Source organism: Spermophilus citellus (genome assembly GCF_964194105.1).
Source record: "Spermophilus citellus genome assembly, chromosome: 2".
In the NCBI taxonomy this organism is placed as follows: Eukaryota; Metazoa; Chordata; class Mammalia; order Rodentia; family Sciuridae; genus Spermophilus; species Spermophilus citellus.
Genome location: NC_138183.1, coordinates 36,863,123 through 36,883,983, shown reverse-complemented (window position 1 = coordinate 36,883,983; position 20,861 = coordinate 36,863,123). Strand labels below are relative to the sequence as shown.

At 37.6% G+C, this 20,861-nt stretch overlaps 1 protein-coding gene across 7 annotated transcripts in view; it reads right to left on the bottom strand.

Annotated features, from left to right (window-relative positions):
- RNF38 (ring finger protein 38) overlaps positions 1–20,861 on the bottom strand; it is a 140,285-nt gene that overhangs the window by 39,981 nt on the left and 79,443 nt on the right. For 2 of the 7 annotated variants that reach the window (XM_081273716.1, XM_081273717.1), the window contains exons 3-4: positions 18,188–18,337; positions 7,978–8,171 (exon numbers count right to left, since the gene is read on the bottom strand). In XM_081273716.1, the coding sequence (XP_081129842.1) occupies positions 7,978–8,171; positions 18,188–18,337 (344 nt within the window). The remainder of the gene's footprint in view (positions 1–7,977; positions 8,172–18,187; positions 18,338–20,861) is intronic. The other 5 variants (XM_081273719.1, XM_081273720.1, XM_081273721.1 and 2 more) reach the window with 3 other exon arrangements.

Below are 20,861 nucleotides of genomic sequence, written 5' to 3'. Positions count from 1 at the left end.
CCATTTGACCCAGCTATCCTACTCCTTGGTCTATACCCAAAGGACTTAACAGCATACTACAGGGACACAGCCACATCAATGTTTATAGCAGCACAATTCACAAATAGCTAAACTGTGGAACCAACCTAGATGCCCTTCAATAGATGAATGGATAAAGAAAATGTGGTGTATATATATACACAATGGAATATTACTCAGCAATAAAAGAGAATAAAATCATGGCATCTGCAGGTAAATGGATGGCATTGTAGAAGATAATGCTAAGTGAAGTTAGCCAATCCCCAAAAACCAAATGCCAAATGTTTTCTCTGATTTAAGGAGACTGATTCATAGTGGGGTTGGGAGGGGGAGCATGGGAAGATTAGATGAACTCTAGATAGGGGAAAGGAGTGAGAGGGCAAGGATTGGGGCACGGGGATAAAAAAGATGGTGGAATGAGATAGATATCATTACCCTAACTAAGTACATGTATGAAGACATGAATGTTGTGAATATACTTACTTTATTTTTTAAATATTTATTTTTTAGTTGTAGTTGGACACAGTATCTTTATTTTACTTACTTATTTTTATGTGGTGCTGAGGATCAAATCCAGGGTGATTTGGGTTTGATCAAGAAAGCATATTCACAGGCTGGGGTTGTGGCACAGCGGTAGAGCTGAGCCACAACCCCAGCCTGTGAATATACTTTCTATAAACCAGAGATATGAAAAATTGTGCTCTATATGTGTAATATGAATTATAATGCATTCTGCATAAAAAAGAATTACATTGAAAAAAATCTAGTACATTCTCTTTGACTAAAAGCAAAAACAGTAAAGGAAAATGAGTGGTTTATCTTCATTTTTAGTACCGATGTAAATAATCCAGAAAGTCAAGAAATAATAAAATGGATACTTCTATACTTCACTTTATTTTATAAACTTGATGCTTCATGTACGTTTTATTGAACAAAGGGGAATAAACTGACATGGTACTATTATGATCCATCGGGATTCTGTATTCACTCTCTTAGATACCCATTGACAGTGTATTCTAAGGTAAACTTAACTATTAAATAATTGCTTTAGCTCTTCATTGGCTCTAAAAAGTTACAAATTTAAGTAGGTTTCATCAATAATTTTCAAAATACATAGATTTGCAATCATTATACCATTCCAATGGTGACTTTCTATTCTCCTGATAGCTTGTGTGTGTGTGTGTGTGTGTGTGTGTGTGTGTGTGTGTGTACTGGGGCGGGGATGGGAGGGAGTTACTGGGGATTGAACTTAGGGGCACTAAACCACTGAGCCACAATTCCCAGCCCTATTTTGTATTTTATTTAAAGGCAGGGTCTCACCGAATTGCTTAGTGCCTCGTCATTGCTGAGGCTGGCTTTGAACTTGCCATCCTCCTGAGCTGCTAGGATTACAGGTGTGCACCACCATGCCCCACTGTATATTTATTAACAGGAATTCTATAAGGAAGAGTTGTCACTCATCTCTCATTTGTTTATTCAGTTGCTTATGATCAATATGGATTCATGAATATTTACTCCGCTCACTGGGCTATAATCTATACTACTATTTTACTTTGTTACTCAAATTGTTCCATTGGGAACACTTTCAGCTTGGCTCCTGTGCTCTCGTTCAATATACTCCCATGTTTTTAATATCTGGAACCACAATTTACTCCAGGGTCATCTTTGTAGTTTCATTACTCCAGCCCTGGATTTAAACAGTTCTACAAAAGCCCTGGTTCCTTTACTGCAGAATGGTATCTGGAAGCCAAGACCAGATACTAGTAGCATTCACTGTTTCCAGGCTAAGAAAGCAGAACAAGGGCTGGGGATGTGGCTCACTGCTGAGCACTTGCCTAGCACACATGATGCCCTGGGTTGAATTCACAATAAAAATAAAACAAATAAAGCAGAAAGAAGTATTTGTATATACACATATTTATGCTAACCCATGTTATATGGTGTATGTAAACATTTCCCCCTCCCCTCCCAAAATCCCATCTGTCCACAAACCTTTACCCTACACTATTTTTTCCCCTCACAATTACTGTCACTGTTACTCGTTCCCTATTCAAAAGTAATTCCTATGAAGCTCTTGAAATAATCACAAAACAAGATCCTGCTGTGCTAACAGGAAAGTCCCTTCATGATTTTGAGCCCTATCATTCCTATATTGACTGCATCTCATTGCCTCTGTTGCACACCTTTGCGCTAGAACATTCAGAATTACTGAAACCGGCTCTGGGCTGCTCTCCCTTCTTGAGTGAGCACAGAGTCCCAGCACGCTGGAATGGATCCAATAAATCCCCCTTGCCATTGCATGAAGCTAGTCTCGTGGTCTCTTTCTCCGACGTTTCGCCGGACCCTTACATTTGGTGCGTTGGCCGGGAACTGCGCATCGCCGGACAGGGAGACCTACGAACTGCTTCGGGGGTAAGTAAGGCGCCTTTCTCTCTCTTTCTCTCTCTCTCCCCTCTCCTCCTTCTCCTTCTCTCCCCCTTGTTCTTCTTTCACAATTGCTCAGGTGCGATCACTCAGGTTTGGTCTCTGGCGGCTCAATGGTGGGCGTAAGTCCCCAGAGGGCATAAGCTCTCAGAGCCTCGGGTGGGGTTGGCAGTGTGTGTGTGTGGCTGTCAGTGGAGAGCGTAAGCTCCCCCTGGCGGTGGCGGCAGACGTGCTAGGGAGTCACAGGCCACCCCCCAAGGGACGCCTTGGGGGACTGGGGGGGGGGGGACGGAGGTGCCCCCCATCAGGTAGAGGGGCGGATGAACCCTCGTCAGTGTAGAGGGGCGGATGAACCCTCGTTGCTGCCAACCCGTCTGGTTTTGCCGGCAACTCTTTCTGTTGAATTCACTGTCTGTCTTTAATTTTTGCTTCTGAATTTGTGTTAAACTTTACTGTGTGTCTGCGTTTGCGTCACGTTTGTGTTTTCTCCCTGCGCTTCAGAGTGGCCCACCCTAGGAGTTGAATGGCCCCCAGGAGAGTCCCTCCCGTTTCAGCCGGGGCCGCATGGCCATCCAGATCATGGTGATCTAACCTTTCAGGACCTCTGCGAATCTCCTCCTGTATGGGTGGGGTCTGCGCAGTCTGCCGGGAGGATTCCGCGGTATGGCGGATCCATCCTGTCCCTGTTCCTCCTGGCCCTTCCACCCATCTGTCCTCTCCGCCCGTGGCCGTCTCCCCTGGGGGGGGAGGGGGAATGCTCCCGCAGGTTTGGGGGACGGGCGGACGGAATCGGGGGTGAGGTCCGCGGGGGACCGCCCCTCCTCCCCCTCCTCTGCCGGCAACCAGTTGCCACTGGGCCCATTCGCACCACAGCAGAGCGGGCGGAGTTGGCGGGGGATTGCCCCCCCTTCCGTCCTCCCGGCGAGCAGAAAAAGCGGCTCTGGAGTACCTGGCCCTCTCCCTCCTTTGTTGGGGTAGAAGGGACCGGGTCCCCAAACACCCCCCCCCGAATGTTACAGCCCTCCCCGGCTGCAATCACCAAATCCCGGGGCAAAAGAATCGAATGGGTCTTCCTCGAGTCGGGCTGCTTAAAAATGAAGCCCAAAGCAGATGATAGATTCCAACTAAGGTTAATACTGAGACTAGGAAAGCGATGTTTTCTCTCCCTCCCGTAATCAGCTTGAGTGCAAATAGAGATGCTTGCTGGAGATTTAACAACTTTGACATCTCGCTTTGACTTTTCTCAAAGCCCTGTCCTCATTATTAAATTGGTGTTAATTGGCTTTAGAGATGTTTTATTGGGGAAGCCTAGCACTCGAAATAACTGTAAGCAGAGGATGGGCTTTTTGGGAGCTGGCTACTAAAAAGTTAGAAAAAAAAATAAAAATAAAAAAATAAAGCAGAATTACTGAAACCTGAAAACAAGGAAAAGAGACAAATATTTCTTTCAGCTGCAATATTTCTACCAGTGATGGATATGTACTTTGCCATGTGCTTCAGGTCTAACACTTGTAAAACAGCACAATGCTGTTCTTCTTAACCTCACGTTTTTGCCTTTGTTGTACTGATTTTTCATATATATATTATCTATTTAAATGTGTGGAAATTATACATGCTAATCTTTCAGTGATCAGTCACTGGAAGTTTTCAAACACATACATTCATTTTTCTAAAATCATCTCTGTTCTCTGTTCTATCCCCTTCTCATGTTCTGACCTTTTCTGAATTTCTTTCGTAAACAACAGACCCTTATTCAGAATTAGCATGTTTTTGTTTTCATTGTTAACCAATGGTCTTGAACCCTATTTCTTGTATTTATTATTCTGCTTCTGCTTCCTGGATAGAGCATAATATTTAATAATACAAGCAGAAAGGATCTCTTGCTGGTTAATTTTCTGAATATGTATCTATATATCTGAAAATGCTTTTATATTCTGACATTAAAATGATAAATCAGCAGGTACAATTCAAAGCAAAATGTACTCCACTGCCTTCTTATATCTAATGCTGTTAATGTTAGAAAAGCTTATGGTCAGTTTGGTTCTCATTTCTTTGTGTATGGTCTATTTTCCACCTCAAGTTATCTGTGAATAATAATTATTATTATTATTGGTGGTAGTAATAGTATCGGGAATTGAACTTTGGGATATTGGAACACTGAACTACATCCCCAGCCCTGGGGATGTGGTTCAGTGTATTTTATTTAGAGAGAGAGTCACTGAGTTTCTTAGAGCTTTGCTTTTGCTGAGTCTAGTGTTTGTTCCTTGGTGTATGTTCTGAAATTTCACCAAGATCCTGCTTAAAACTCAGTTTTTCTCCAATTCTGAAAAGTGATTTTGTATTATTGTCTTTTAAAACTTTATTTATGTTGCAAAATATAAATATTATTAGACATATATAACTGAAAATATTACTAGACATATATATAAAACTGGTAGTTTGATATCATTATTTAAATTTATTTCCCCATACTTTCTATTTTGTCCTTTTTATAAGACATTTTGGGAAACTCCACTTTTTCTGACCACTTATTAAATTTTACTAATTGAGATTTCCAAGTTGATTTTTAAAAATGTATTTACTGTATTTATTTTTATGTGGTGCTGAGGATGGAACCCACCACCTCACATGTGTGAGGCAAGTGCTCTACCGCTGAGCTATAACCCCAGCCTCTCCAAGTTGATTTTTATGGATATAATATCCTCTTGCATCTCTCATACTTAATCTACAATTCTAATTTCTTTTAACTATTCAAGTAATTCTGTTTTTTTCAAGTGTTTGGTTATTTCCTGATTTTGTGCATCTTTGCATCTAAAATCTTGCTACATTACTTTCAAAATCACATCTTCTTGCACAGCTGGCCTCTAGGAGAAAATTGGGCAGTCAAGCTTACAATTGTATACAGAATATACAAGAAGCTAGTTTTCTAGACAGTTAAGTTCTCCCTACACCACCTTTGTATTGCCATGAATGAAGAGCATGATACTTAATTCAAGATTCTATACCTAGTTACTATTATAATCTGACACTTTCTTCTTGATCCAGAGCATTTTTCTATAGCCTAGTAGCTTTTACACATGTACATGAGGAAATGCGTATATGAAATTTCCTAATAGTAGACCCTCATTGCTATACAAAATTACATATAAGAGGTTGTGAGGGGAATGGGAAAATAAACAAGGAGAGAAATGAATTACAGTAGATGGGGTAGAGAGAGAAGAAGGGAGGGGAGGGGAGGGGGGATAGTAGGGGATAGGAAAGGTAGCAGAATACAACAATTACTAATAGGGCATTATGTAAAATTGTGGATGTGTAACCAACGTGATTCTGCAATCTGCATTTGGGGTAAAATTGGGGGTTCATAACCCACTTCAATCTAATGTATGAAATATGATATGTCAAGAGCTTTGTAATTTTGTGAACCAATAAAAAAAAAAAATACAGAATCTAAGAAAAAAAAAATTCCTAATAGTTCTTTGTAACAGTAGAAGACTTGACCAAGTTATTACCATCAGTAGGTAGATACATAGTGTGGTACCTTAATAAAATGAAAGCTTATGTCATAGTAAAAATAAACTTCTGCCACCAATGCCCTTGGGTTTAATCCTCATATTAGTAGCTTAAAAAAAAGGAAAAACACCAACAGGCGTTAAAAACTATAATGAACAATTGGGCAGGGTGGCGCATGCCTGTAACTCCAGCGACTTGGGAGGCTGAGACAGGAGGATCGTCGATTTGAAGCCAGCCTCAGCAACAGTGAGGTGCTAAGCAACTCAGTGAGGCCCTGTCTCTAAAATACAAAATAGGGCTGGGGATGTGGCTCAGTGGTTGAGTGCTTTGGAGTTCAATCCCAAGTAGCACCCCCCACTAAAAAGGAGGGGGGGCGAAATATAGAGAACAATGACAAATTCCTAGATGAGTTCACCCTCTAGGAAGGAGGAAGGAAAATGGCAGGTGGAGGAGGTAGAGGCACGCAGTGGTGGCAACCCACTCTTGTTTTGTGGAATCAATAAAGTTCTATTTTAACCTAGGTTTTGGGTATGTGTTTGCTATTTTTTTTTTTTTACCATAATTTGTTTTACATGTTTTCAGTATATGACAATTTGCCATATTAAAAAAAAAATAAAAAAATAAAAGCAAAACAAACAAAAACTCTAAAACCCAAAATAAAACAAAAATTATTTTCTCGGGCTTATTTAACAGCTATAAAACAATTGTCCTAGTAGCCATACATTATTTTACTAAAATTGTTCCATATAATTGACTAATAATGTACTGAGAGTAAGTCTTAGTGTCACAATAGAATATAGCTCAGTTACCATGTTTGGAATCTGTGTTCATCTGGAAAACAGAACGGTGATTGCGGAATTTCTTCTGTATTAATCTGCTCAGGATGCCATAAAAATAACACAAACTGGGTAGCTTAAATAGGATCTTATTCTCTCAAAGTTCTGGGGCTTGAAGTCTAAGATCAAGATGCCACCATGACTGATTTCTGGAGAGAGGTCTCCTCCTGACTTGAAACAACCACTTCTCACTGTGTTTATATATGGCAGAGAATGAATTTTTTGATGCCTCTCCCTTAAAAGGACACTAATCCTATTAGACAAAGGTCCCACCCCTTATACCCACATTTAACCTTAGGTACTTCCCTTAGAGGTCACATCTCCAAATACCACCTACAGTAAGGGGTTATGACTTCAACATATGAATTTTGAAGGTACACAAAAACATTTAGTCAATAATACTTTCCTAATTCAAGATTATTACTTTCCTTTGATTATCAACATCCTGGATATGCAAACAGGTTCGTCACCCCAATTAGACAATTACCTGGAATAAGAATTTTATGACCTCAAGCAACAACAAAAGAGGAAGCTCAGGAAGAAATGCACTCAGGAAGAAAAGGCAAGAGCCAAGTCTGGTGGAAAGGAGAACTAAAAGTGAACTTCAGTTATTCTTCCATTACTCAGGCTTCACAGTTTTTTTTTTTAATTTTTATTTATTTATTTTTTTAAATAAGAAACATACTTAAGTTCCTAATTGCTTTAGGGGATACAGAAGAAATAGGAATGGAGTGGCAAAGAGATAGTTTATTCCTAAATGTCCATATTTCTTTACACTTATCAACTATAGAATGCATTTTTCAGTAATCAGGATTATAGACTAGCCCATATAAAGTCTTAAACCATAAGGTAAAACTGAATTCATATATGGTGGGGGATGTGGCTCAGTGGTAAAACACTTGCTTGACTAGCATGCACAAGGACCTGGATTGGTTCCTCAGCACTGAAACACCACCAACAAAAAATATATAATGTCATAGAAGGACTTTAGGTAAATCACTTTATCCTTCTCAATTTCTTCAGATGTCAATTACAAGATAAATGATCTCTTAAAATCTAGTACATGTTCATGTGCACATGTGCATCCACTGATGTGTTAATGAAATGCCTATACAAATGTCTTCTGATGTTAAAATTACAAATCTACTAATAAAAGAAAATTTTAAGAAATAAATTATAACTAACTAACCTCCTTCTGTTGCGTGCAGGTGTGTTGCATCGTTCCCCTGAGAAGTGATGTTGGCTTGGTCGAACTGAAGGGGGCTGCCTATTTGATGTCATCTCCCATGGTCGCATTGGTGGTGAGGGAGCTGGTGATGCTGATGTATAATCAAAGACTGAATGAGAGAGGCGCTGTCTCTTAGGACTCGGACTATCTTCACTCTGTCAATGCAACAAAATCAATCAACTGAATAAGGCCTTTTAAGGATTTCATAATACTGCACATGCATAATTATTTAAATATATTTACCCCCAAAATGTAAATGAGAATACACATGCACTATAAATCTAAATGTAAACCCTAAAGAAAATGTTATTAAAGGTAGAAAGAAGTGAGATGCACAACAAATATTATCAAATGAAAAATTAACTTTTTAAAAAATTAATGATAAAATGTCAGGTAACAATATATAAGGCATATGATAGTGCAATGAGCTTTAATATAGTACTTGACCTTATCTTTAAAATCCTAATCAACTTGAGAAATTCTACCATGCTCTTTGCCAATTACCAGTTAATCATCTAACCATCAATTGACAAGTTCAAAGTTTGGTTTAGGATACCCCCCTCCATCTCACAGGCCCTCAACTTGCTTCTAAATTCTACTACTATTACCACTACTATTCTCTCTCTGTTTGGGCTATTACACATATATTTTTAATGATGATTACACGGATAAAGTAAGATTTATATCAAACAGAAATAGTCAACTGATATAGATCATCATTTCCTAATTAAAATGTCACAGCACTATGGGATTTGTCATTTTCAAGGGTCACAATATGGGCTTACTAGATATAAAACTGATATGATCACTTAATTGCATTATTGACTTTCCAGGATTTTCCCCATCCAATTTGATTTCTCAATTGAGTCTTACAAAAGTACAAACTAACTGAAAATCTGAGAGGGCTACATGTTTTCTAACAGACCTATTTTCCAATCTACTCCTACAAGTTTTAACTACTTAGATATTAGGGTACAAATTTAGGTTGCAAAAAAAAAAAAAAAAGAGAGAGAGAGATTCCTATTACATGCACAAATGTCATATTAAAACATTACCCCAAAGAGTCCACATATCTACATATTACAATGTAGGATTTTTTTTAAAGATAAACATAAAACAACTGATTGCTTTCTTTAAATTGGGAGGAATGAAGCAAATTGCCAAATTATTACATTTGATCATTCCAAATTATTCAGCAGAGATGTTCCAAAAGTCATGCTATTTTCCTTCTATATTTAATATTACAATTCAATTGTCACAATAAAAATAGAAAATAGTTCAGAACCATTTATGAAAGTATGCTTTATAGTTCTTACTATGACATTAATTTATCTTAATGATACTATTAAAAATATGCCTGTTTTTACCTGATTTTAAGTTCCTATGTTCTAATAATCTCAAAATTTTAAAAATGAAAAATATCCATTCAAACTTGAGATATTTGATTTTTTAATAAAAGAACAGAGCAATTAAGACCTGAGAAACTAATAAAATAAACCAATCATGAGCACCAGAAATAAGCTATCTCCATAGCTGGTTAAAAAAAAATTATTAGAGATTAAATCTAGAGGCATCTAACCACTGAGCCACATCCCCATCCCAACAGTGACTTTTTAAAGTAAAAAAGGTTGATCACCACCTTTCAAATATATATCTCCTACCCTGCACATACTTCTGCAAAGCCTGACATGGAACTCTGAATTCTAAAAATTTATGCATTCAACTTCATTCAAGATGGAGGTTAATGCTACAGATGAGCACGATAAAGATCAAATGAAACGAGAAAGAACTTTGGCTGGCTGTAAAGTTTCACATTTCACAATGTTCAAAATGTGGGTTAACAAGTTCATATTTTACAGAAAATGCAATGATTTAATAAGAGGTAAGGAAAGATGGCTGAGAAAAGTTCCTCTCCTTCTCTTTGTGCTATGATAATTTCACATAAGTAAAAAAGAAAAGACAAACAGAAGTGAAGGGAGGCAAGCTATTTATTCATTAGTTCTCTGGTACATCTTAATTTTTTTTACTGAAGGTAATAGGAAGCCAGGATGGATACAGGGACAGGGAAACATTAAAAAGTATACTATATATATATATATATATATATATATTTTAAAAAGTATACTATATACAATGTGGTTTCATCACATCCTTATCAATTCTAGTGGCTTAAGGAACTCAAAAACATCCTGTTTCCAGAAAAGGGAAGTGAAATAAGCTACAAAAAAAAAAAAAAAAAAACAGAAGAAACAAAGGATACTAAAAATACTTTAAGGTAAGATAACATTGAATCTATAATTTTATACTCTAAACTATTAGTCTCCAAACTATCAATCTAGTAAGGACAAAAACAAGAACTTGCCAGATGTACTGACTACTAAGACTTAAAAAAATTGATTCTCGTACATCAGAAAATTTTATGTATTTTATGTATATGCTTGACCATTTCCTCTAAAGATTTGAAAGAGAGATATATGTTCCAATAAAAGGTAGAATAAATACAAAAGTGCAATCAAAAGAAATCTCAGGAATGGCAATGCAGCAAGTCTGAAAAGTAATCATTCCAAATAAAAACAATTAGTCAGGTGGCTCTAAGAAAAATGATCGAACTAAAACACAGTACGTCTGTGATCATGGAAGTAATTAGTAAAATTTAAGCAAATGGCCCATGTCATAAAAAAGATAAAAGGCAATCAGAGTTCAGCAAAATAAAGGAAATCAACTCCATCTGATCTTGTAATCTAGAGCATTCTTTGAGTGGAATAGGTAGTAAGAAGATTACATTTCCTTCTCCATGGGCCAAACATGCTCTTTGTTCTGCAATGAGTAAAATTACTAATAACCCTGACACAATGAAGAATGTTTACCGATTTTCAATAATTAAAATCAACCTAGAACAAGGCATGAAGGATTACTATTGTACTTCCTGAATTGTACTTTGATAAATAACTCTATAAAGACTTCTATTGTGACAAAAATCGGCCTAAATATAAAAATCATGAAACAAAGATCTAAAGACATCACTAAGATCCTTGCAAGAAGTTAAAACTTCCAAAGCCATATACTTAATAATAGGAAAAGTCATCCCACTGGCATAGAGTCAGCAAGGAAACACACCTGGCTCTATCTGGACGTCAAGTGCAGGATGGATTTCTCTCTCAAGAATTTAAACCCAGGTTCACATCTCACATTAGAGTTGGAGTCTAAATTTCCCTATACATGCTGTGAATCTCTTAAGCTTAGAAATTAAAATAAAAACTCATCTATAACCATGCTACTACAACTCTTGATAGAAGTATACACAACGTTGAATATGGAGGGGATAAAAGATAACAGCTATTTTTTTTTCTTGTGGGGGGTTAACTAGGGGTTTGAGCTGGGGCAGGTGGTTTACTGGGGACTGAACACAGGGGCACTCAACCACTGAGCCACATCACCAGCCCTATTATGTATTTTATTTATAGACAGGGCCTTCCTTAGCCACTTAGCGCTTTGCCGTTGCTGAGGCTGGCTTTGAAGTCAAGATCCTCCTGCCTTAACCTCCCAAGCCACTGGGGATTACAGCTGTGTACCATGGTGCCCAGCAAAACAACAGTTCTTAAGACTTCTGCATATCTTGGAAACATCGGATTCTGGCCTCAATCCCCAGTCTCTATATCATAAGGTTTGGGATTGACAACCCAAAACTGGTGCTTCTAATATGATCCAAGATGATGCCTGATGCTGCTTGTATGAGACCAAACTTTGAGTACTGAACTAAGAGAGATAAGGGACTCTCTTAAGAAAAAGCCTAAAAGGATAAATTGCTATAAAAGATGTTTTGAATTCTCAGGGGGAGAAATTCTTTTCTCTCACTGATTCTATGCCAGTGGACTGACTTTTCAAAATACCAGATGATGACAACTTAAAATTCATATGATACAGATTCAAATCAGGTTCAAGTTACTGTCCTTATTTGGTACTGAAACTGTAGAGAAATTACAATACAGAACACTGGTATGAACTAAGGATCAAGGGAGGTGAGAAAGAAGATGTGTAGGATTACACTTAGCATTAAGTGTCGATAAAATGATTATAAAATTATACCTCTATTAATATCAAACCATTTTATAACCAAAACATCATTATTAGAATTGAAAATAACCCTGGAGGGGCTGGGGATGTGGCTCAAGCGGTAGCGCGCTCGCCTGGCATGCGTGTGGCCCGGGTTCGATCCTCAGCACCACATACAAACAAAGATGTTGTGTCCACCAAATACTAAAAAATAAATATTAAAAATTCTCTCTCTCCCTCTAGAGGCAAGTGTTAAAAATGCATTCCTAGAGGCAAGTGTTAAAAATGCATTCCACTAGAGTTAGAGAATATTATGCTAAGCAAAGTAAGCCAACCCAAAAAACTAAAGGTCAAATGTTTTCTCTGATTAGTGGATGCTGATCTATGATGGGGGTGGGGGACATGGGAAGAATGGAGGAACTTTGAATTGGGCAAAGGAAGGGTGGTGGAGAGGTGTTATGGAAGTAGAAAAGATGGTGGAATGAGATGGACATCATTACCCTACTTGCATGAATGGTGCATCTCTACACCGTGTACAATCAGGACATAGAAATGTTGTGCTCCATTTGTGTATGATGAATTGAAATGCATTTTGCTGTCACAACTAGTTAAAAAAAAAAAAAAAAAAACACAAACATTTGCTTCCCACTGGGGCTGATCCTGCTCTCTATTCCAGCATCACTTGTGGTCCCAGTTCCTTGTTGGAAATAAGCATCGTGTCAACCTTCATTACAGATTCTGGGGCCTTCTTCGATTCTTCCAGGACTGGCTGGGTGACCTCTCTGAAGCAATGTCTTCCTGGAAGAGCTCTCACTGGCACACATACAGTAGGACTTGTCCTCAGTGCCATGAAGACAGTTCTTAAGAAGAGGATATAAGAATGTGGCAATGCTCATGATTGGTCACCCAGGACTGCTTGATAACTGCAGTGACTGTGGGTCTCAATCACATCATTGTAATCCCTTGCACTGGCTCCAGACACTGCTTTGGAAATGGCACTGCTGAATATTGCTGTTTCGATTCATGATCTCTTCAAATTTGGTTTCACTCACTGTAGAGGGCAAAGGGCCCGGATGTTGTCTGCCATGATGGTTTTAGGGTGTTGAGGTCTCCGTGTATGTATCTGGTGGAGGCTCCACTGTAGAATTTGGTGGGGGAGAAGCAGCCTGTATTTAGGTTAAGGGCAGGTGGGTAGCCCCAGGGGAAGGTACAGAGGAGGTAACTGAGGAGAGAAGGGGATGAGATGTTGATAGTTGGGAGGAGGGGAGGGGAGGGGAGGAGGGGGAGGGGGAGAGGAGGGGGAAGAGGGGAGAGGGAGGGGAGGAGAGAGAGGGGAGGAGGAGGGGGGAGGGAAAGGGGTAGGAGGAGGGGAAGGGGAGGAGGGGGAAGGGAGGGGGAGGAGCTGCCCCAAAGCTTGGAGTGGTAGTAGGCATGGGATTAGAGGCGAGAGTAGACTCATCAGGGGAAGGGCTGAAGGAAGGTGAATGAAGTAGTGCTGTACACTGGGGGGCTTAGCCACCTAAGCAGATGAGGGTACAAGGTTCTCAGGGCATTTGGCCCATCCATCAGCTTCTACAATTTCTAGAATATCCAATTGGGTCCCTTGAGGTATTTCCACTCTTAGAATTCCGACACTCAAGTTTCTGACAACTGTGACAGTTGACCAGCCCCATAATATTCACTTCCCCCAACCCAGACCCCACTTACAAAATTTTCTGGGCAGGAATTCTACCTCAGCATGCCAAAGCTAAGAGCTATGTGTGTGGACTTTGTTGACATCACAGCCTAGTGAATAGGAATATCTAGTGTCTGGGGAACTAACTTCCAGTGGACATTTCCTTTAAGACTGCCCAGAAACACTTGAATTCCTATTACGCTCTGCCATGTCCCACAGAGCACAGAAGATGGGTGTGACCTGTCAAGATGCCAATCAACCTGCTGACTGCAAGACTTCATGAAGCAAGACTCTGCCCTTGAAACCTTATCCCTGACTTTGATGCACCCCCTTAAATAAACCACTGGAGCCATCTTCTTTTATCTAGCTCCACCAACTCTGCGGACTACATGAAGTCAGATGTCATTATATAATAAAGAAAAATATTTTATATCTTAGGTAAAAACTATCAAGGAGTCTTGGAAATAAAGGAGATGCTATGCCACAAAAATTCTCACCAAAATGGAAAAGGGTTCCAAGTTCTAACTAAACCAGTGACTAATATGTGCCTCTGATTTTAGCAATCATTACTAAATCCCACGATTTCCTTCTCAAAGGAGCAATAGTGTGTGTTTGTGTGTGTATTCAATGTCCTCTAGTAACCTAGTCCTCTATTTGTTAATCATTTAGTAGGGCTACCTTTCACCTTAGACTTACAAATAAGCACAATCTAAGAATTCCCAATTTTCCTAAGCCTTAACTATCTTTAACAAAACATGAAGTTTCTCATTCTATGACAAAGCAGGGAGGGGACAACATTTAACTGCATATGGCCCAGGAAGAATAAACTCTCAGAGATTTTTATCCATTTTAAATAATAAATGTGAAAACACTTAGAAAACTTAATACTTGATATAATCAATTTGCTAATCAAGAATAACAGATTCCTTTTTTGTTTTGCAATGGCAGGATGCAAGCAGAAAAAGTATGAAATTTTTGTTTGGATCACACAACGTAGTTTACAAAATTATATCTATATATAGATATATAGAGAGAGATATAGATAGATAGATAGATAGATATCACATTTAAATTTCCATAGCTGTAGTCTTAATTTTAAGGTATATTCAGCTACATATAAAATGTTTCTCTGAAAGACAATTTGGTAAATATATAGCCCTTCAACCATACAATGTACATAGTCCTGTTTCACAGGACTTATTTTTTAATGTACAGCTCTGATACTCCTGAATTCAAAAATTTTACTATAAAATTCAATCTCTCAACTAAATAACCAGTATATCCTCCCAGAATGACATGGTCCAAGTTTGTGTTTTTTCATAAAAGCTCGAAGAAATTAAGTTTTATGTGCAGTAGTGCTTAAAAAGAGACGCTGGTGGCACACTAGTGATAAAACATATTGCAATTCCATCAGAATGTAAAGGACCCAACGTTGTGTAAAAATACTATGACATTATCATTGGCTATACACCAGAACCCATAAGAGATATATACATCCAAATATATATATACGTGTGTATGTATATGTAAAACTTTCTAAGGTGTCGGGAGGTCTGCATGGCTAGATTTTGATGAGCACAATTAGTGAGTGATGTTATGTCCTAGATTTTCCTCAAATTTTAATCACACAAAACACCATTGGTTCACAAAAACTCATTTAATTTGCTACAATTTGTGTTGTTTTCAATCACTATATTTTAGAGCTCCACTGTATTTTAGTTCTAGATTCTAATCAGCAAATATCTGTAACTATAATATTCAAACTATAAACAGTTTTGTTTTGCAATGAAAGGATGAAAGCAGGAGAAAGTATGAAATTTTGTTTGGATCACACAAGGTAGTTTACAAAATTATATCTATACATCACATTTAATTTTTCATAGCTGTAGTTTATAGCTTAAACAGTTAAATAAAACAAAACAGGCTGAGGATGAAGCTCAGTGATAAGGTGTCCCTAGGTTCAATCTCTGGTACCATTAAAAAAAAGAGAGAGAACATTAAGGATCTAGGGGAAGATCAATACCTTTTTTTCTTCTCTATGTCTGCCCTTCTTCCAATCCATTTATCCAACCCCATGCTTGGGGGCTGGGGTAGGGAGAACAATCAATAATTTCTTTACCCCTAGAGGAGGTTATAGGGCTTCCTCTCTGAAAAAAGAGAAGTCTTATCTAAAATAAGGAAGTAGAGAAGGTGCTTTAAGAAAAAAAACTGAAAGGATAGGTAAATATATTTAAAATTTAGTGCTCCAAAGGGAAGGAAAGTAGAATGAGTTGGAAGGGAAGGTACTTGGGGAAAAGCTAAGGAAAAGAAAGCATAACACATTAAGGGAATAACTTTGTAAGGAAAGGAGATGACTAGGTAGGTTTTCCTTTTTATAGGTGACCAAGTTTCTTAGGATGAAAAGCATAGCTGGAACTGACAAATTACACTCAATTTTGGTATCAAATTAGCTGAATTATCAGTAGTTCAAAGGATTGTAAGAAAGATCTATAAAGTTTTATGCAGCTCAGTGGAAGAGTATGTGTCTACATGTATGAGGCTTTGTATTCAATCACCAGATCCCAACCAAAAAATAACAAAACACCCCAAATATAGATAGGCTCTAACATTGCACTTCCATTTTTAAAACATGAGCTTAAATCTATTGCATTTGGCAGCTAGCTATCTCTAAGTTTAAGGTTAATGTTGAGTGAGTACCTGGAGACTTAAAGGGAATATGGAGGACATGGAGAATATAAAATAACTGTTATTGGTAGCAGTAGTAAGGGTATTAAGTCAATTTCTTTCTTAGCCATCCATCATCTACTAAATATCAAGCTACTGCAGACTGATACTATAATCAAAATCATCAATATGCCATTCAATTCAATATAGATAATTCTCTTAATATATACTGCAGTTTGTAGAAATACCTTTTGATATCTAAAGTAGTATAACAAAGGGGACAAGATATATATAGCTAAAGCTGAATTTGAGTCCCTGCTCTGTCAATAACTGAATTTAAGCAGATGTCTCAGTAAATTATTTTGTTTTGTTTTTATGGTACTGGGGATTTAACCCAGGGGCACTTTTTACCACTGAACCATATGCCCAGTCTTTTTTATTTTGAGATGGGTCTCACTACGTTGCTGAGGCTGGCCTTGACCTTACACCCTCCTGTCTCCCAAGTCACTAGGATCACAGACTCCACAGCACCCAGCTTCAGGAAACTTTTTAAACTTTATTTGCTCATCTAACATTAGAAGACGAGTTTGAGAGTCAAACAAAAGACTTAATACTTGCAGAGAACCTGTCACAAATTTCAACAAAGAATATCAGACTCAGACTGAAGAACCCTGGATCACATAGTTTCACAGTTTCATGTTTCCAACTTCTCATATGTCCAACTAATGTGTCATAAGCATATCCTTTTCAAATCAGTTCCAGGCTTCAACCTGTTTCTCCACACAAATAGAAATGAGGTGCCTTTCTTTAAGTCCCAGTGTTGATTATCAAATACTTTACTACCTCAGGTTTGCAGGTGTACATATATATGCCTTAGCCCACAAGCCTACCATCTAGAAGCAATTATATAATTTGGTTTCTTTCTGGTAAAATTGCAAGACTGACTTCCATTACTGAAATGTGACTGTCTAAGAGGATGGTCTGAAAGTTTAGTAGCCAGTGGTTTATGTTTTAGCAGATCTCAGTAATTTCACTAACAACCTAAAAAGATGATTTTATTCTTTTTACAACTTCTTAACTTTCCTGTTTTCATCTTATTTTTTAGCAGCACTGGGGATTGAACCGGGGGTGCTCTACCGCTGAGCTACAACCTAAGTCCTTTTAATTTCATTGTGAGACAAGGTACTGCTACATTGCTTAGGCTTGCCTCAAATTTGCAATCTTTCTGCCTCAGCTTTCTGAGTCTGAGATTATAGGCACATACCACTGTGCCCAGCCTTCACCTTGTATTTTTTTTTAATTTTAAATTGTAATTAACATATAGGAACTAAAAGACACAGAAGCCAAACAGCCATGCTTTCTCTCAGAAATATGTATTACTAGAAACTCAGCGCAGTAAGCAAATGAATAAATGATGGCTTATAAAAATATTTTATATGCTTTCATTTTTTCATTTCCTACACACTTTCACACATTTTTTATCTTCTACTTTCCTAACAAAACTTGGCTTATTAGAACAAGTGATTAAGACTAAGATTGCAAAACCAGACTGGTAAATCGTTAAAAAATTTAAAAATATTTCAAGAGAAGCCAAACATTTTTTAGAAAAAAATGGCTGAAAGTTATGTTGAAGAAGTCCTCTAAGAAGAATATTTATTCCCACGTACAACAGAAAATAAGATGATGATAATAAGAAATGTTTTAAGCCTTCCTAGAAACAACCAAGAATGTATCTGTGACTTTCAGCCCTGTGTAGGGAAAGGGTAAATATATAAGAACCTGGAAGAAAGCTTTGAAGTGAGCATCCTCTTGAACGGTAGTGTTCTGATCACTTGGGAGGAGAGGGAACAGGCTCTGAAGTCTCACCCTTTCACAAATCACCTTGTTAGGATGGCCAGGTAGAGGTGCTGAATTGGCCCCGGGAGATATCTGGGAAAAAGAGGGAGAAGAAAAGGATAGTTCATGGCTAGCTGCACCAACATGGAGAATCAAGCCTATGAAGGACAGTGGATTTTCTAGTATTTGATGATTCTGTTAGCAGAGACAGGAAAAAATTTTAAAAATTTTTAAACATCAAAACATAAGGATGGCAAAGGTTGCCTCTGTCGATGGATCTCTTTATAAAAATTTTGAGGCAAAAGAGCCATGGCTCAAGAACACCAAATCCTTCTTGTTTCCTAAATACCTATGGGTACACCTCTTTTCTATTGATGTTAATTCTGAAATCCTAAAGGTTAGATTTCATGTTAAGAAAACTTGAGGTGGTATTACATATCTTAAGTATAGAATGCCTAGACTAACAATGTGTGTGCACAGACTAACAATTTTTTCCCCTCATTCTACTTTTAGTTAACCTTCCAAATGATCACGCATAGGATTCTTGACAATATTCGTGGTAAAACTTCTATAGCTATCTTACATATGACTGTATACCATATGATATATAACAACCTTGTTTAACTGGTAATCTTTGCTCTCTCAACATAAGCCTAGAGATTTTCTTAAGGAATAAAGGATAAGATCATAAGCACCAAAGTAAATAAACTTCTTTTTAAATGCTTATGGTGGTACACACCTGTAAACCCAGCTACTTGGGAGGCTGAGGCAGTAGGTTTGCAAGTTTGAGGTCAGACCAGGCAAGTTAGTGAGACTCTATCAAAATAAATGAATGAATAAATACATAAAAATAAAAAAAAACTAGAGGTTAACTCTGGTAAAGTGTCCCTGGGTTCAATCTCCTCATATTTAAATATGTTTATAGTATCTTAAAAATCATGCCCACTGCTAGGCATAAGTGGTGCATGCTTGTAATCCCAGTGGCTTGGGAGGCTGAGGCAGGAGGATTGTGAGTTCAAACCCAGCCTCAGCAAAAGCAAGGCGCTAAGCAACTCAGTGAGACCCTGTCTCTAAATAAAACAAAACAAAAAAAAAAAAAAAAAATAGGGCTGGGGATGTGGCTCAGTAGTTGAGTGGCTCTGAGTTCAATCCCCAGTAACAAAAAAATAAAAATAAAAAATCATGCACACGACCTGTTCTACTCTACAGTGAGGGTGAAATTCTTCTTGGTGGTTGAGGTTTATGTATTTGTTTCCACACTAAATATCACATAGTTTAACACTGTCTTGTGTTTTAGAGTTTCATTTCCTCATTTATTCATATTTATTGAAGTGTCTATTTGACAGGCACTAGACCAGAAAGAAAGGCATGGTTTCCTACCACTGAGAAGTATGTTTCAAAAGGGTGGGGATACAGCTCAGTGGTAGAGCACTTGTCCAGTATGAGCAAGGCCCTGGATTTAATCCCTTGTACTGCAAAATAAAAAGAAAACAAAAGTAAATCACTACATAGTGTAAGTACCTTAATAATAGTACGTTATAAACTAGGACAATTGGCAAAAGACCTTAGTATAGTCAGGAAATTGCAAAATGTTCAGTATGGCTGGAGAATAAGGAAGAAGTTGGAGAAGGAAAGCAGTAGAATGTTCATTATATTAATACCCTTGCTGTAATAACTTTCCTTAGTTCTTTTATAACCTTTTTTCTTGCTTGCCATGAGCCTGGTAAACATAACCATGCCCACTAATAAGAGTAAAAATACTTTAAAATACCCTCCTAGGAATAAAAGCAAATCACAAGGGCAAGTATTTCAGAATTTATTAATTTGCAACACAAAATTTTTGGACATGAGCTTAAGTTTACCTCTGTACTACAAACATGAATCTGTTAATATTCTTTAATACTATAAAGTATATATCACTGAATCAAGGAATATTTTCTGATTCTCTCCCACGAGCTAAGTGTTCTAAGAAAGGTATAAAGATAAAACATGAATCCTACCCTTCAGAGTAAGCTTTATTCTAATTAAGAAACGAAACAGATGCAGTCAACTATAGTATAATATTTAAATGAGGCAAATACAGAACACAGGTAGAAGCCCCAGCTGATCTGAGGGTAAGAGTAGTAAGAAAAGATTTCCTAGAAAGAGGTGGTATTTTCAAAATTCCTGGCTCCTCGCTCAATCTAAGGAATGCTTTTATCATCTTAAAGCACTTTTCTCTCAAAATGTTTCTCTATAATCCTCTAATGCTTTTAATTTGTATGGTAAATAACTTTTGTAGTGTACTTAAATAAGTTTATTTGCCTTCAACAATCAAGTCAAAGAGTCTTACAAAATGCTAGTGCGAGTAGTTGTTTGGGAAAACAAATCAGGGGTCAGGTTTCCTCTCTTCCATTCTTTGCTCCTCTAAAAATTTAAGATTTTGGTCACATATAAACAAAAAATACATCACAACAACAACTACAACAATAAAACAAACTAGGCCCCTGCGGCCTTAATATTTTCAAGCATATTCTATCCTACTCAAAACAGCCTCCTTTGGTCAGAAGCTCCAACTGTCTACAAAAAGGGAGGACTAAAATACAGTGGAAGAAAGCTACATTCAAATCATGTAGTT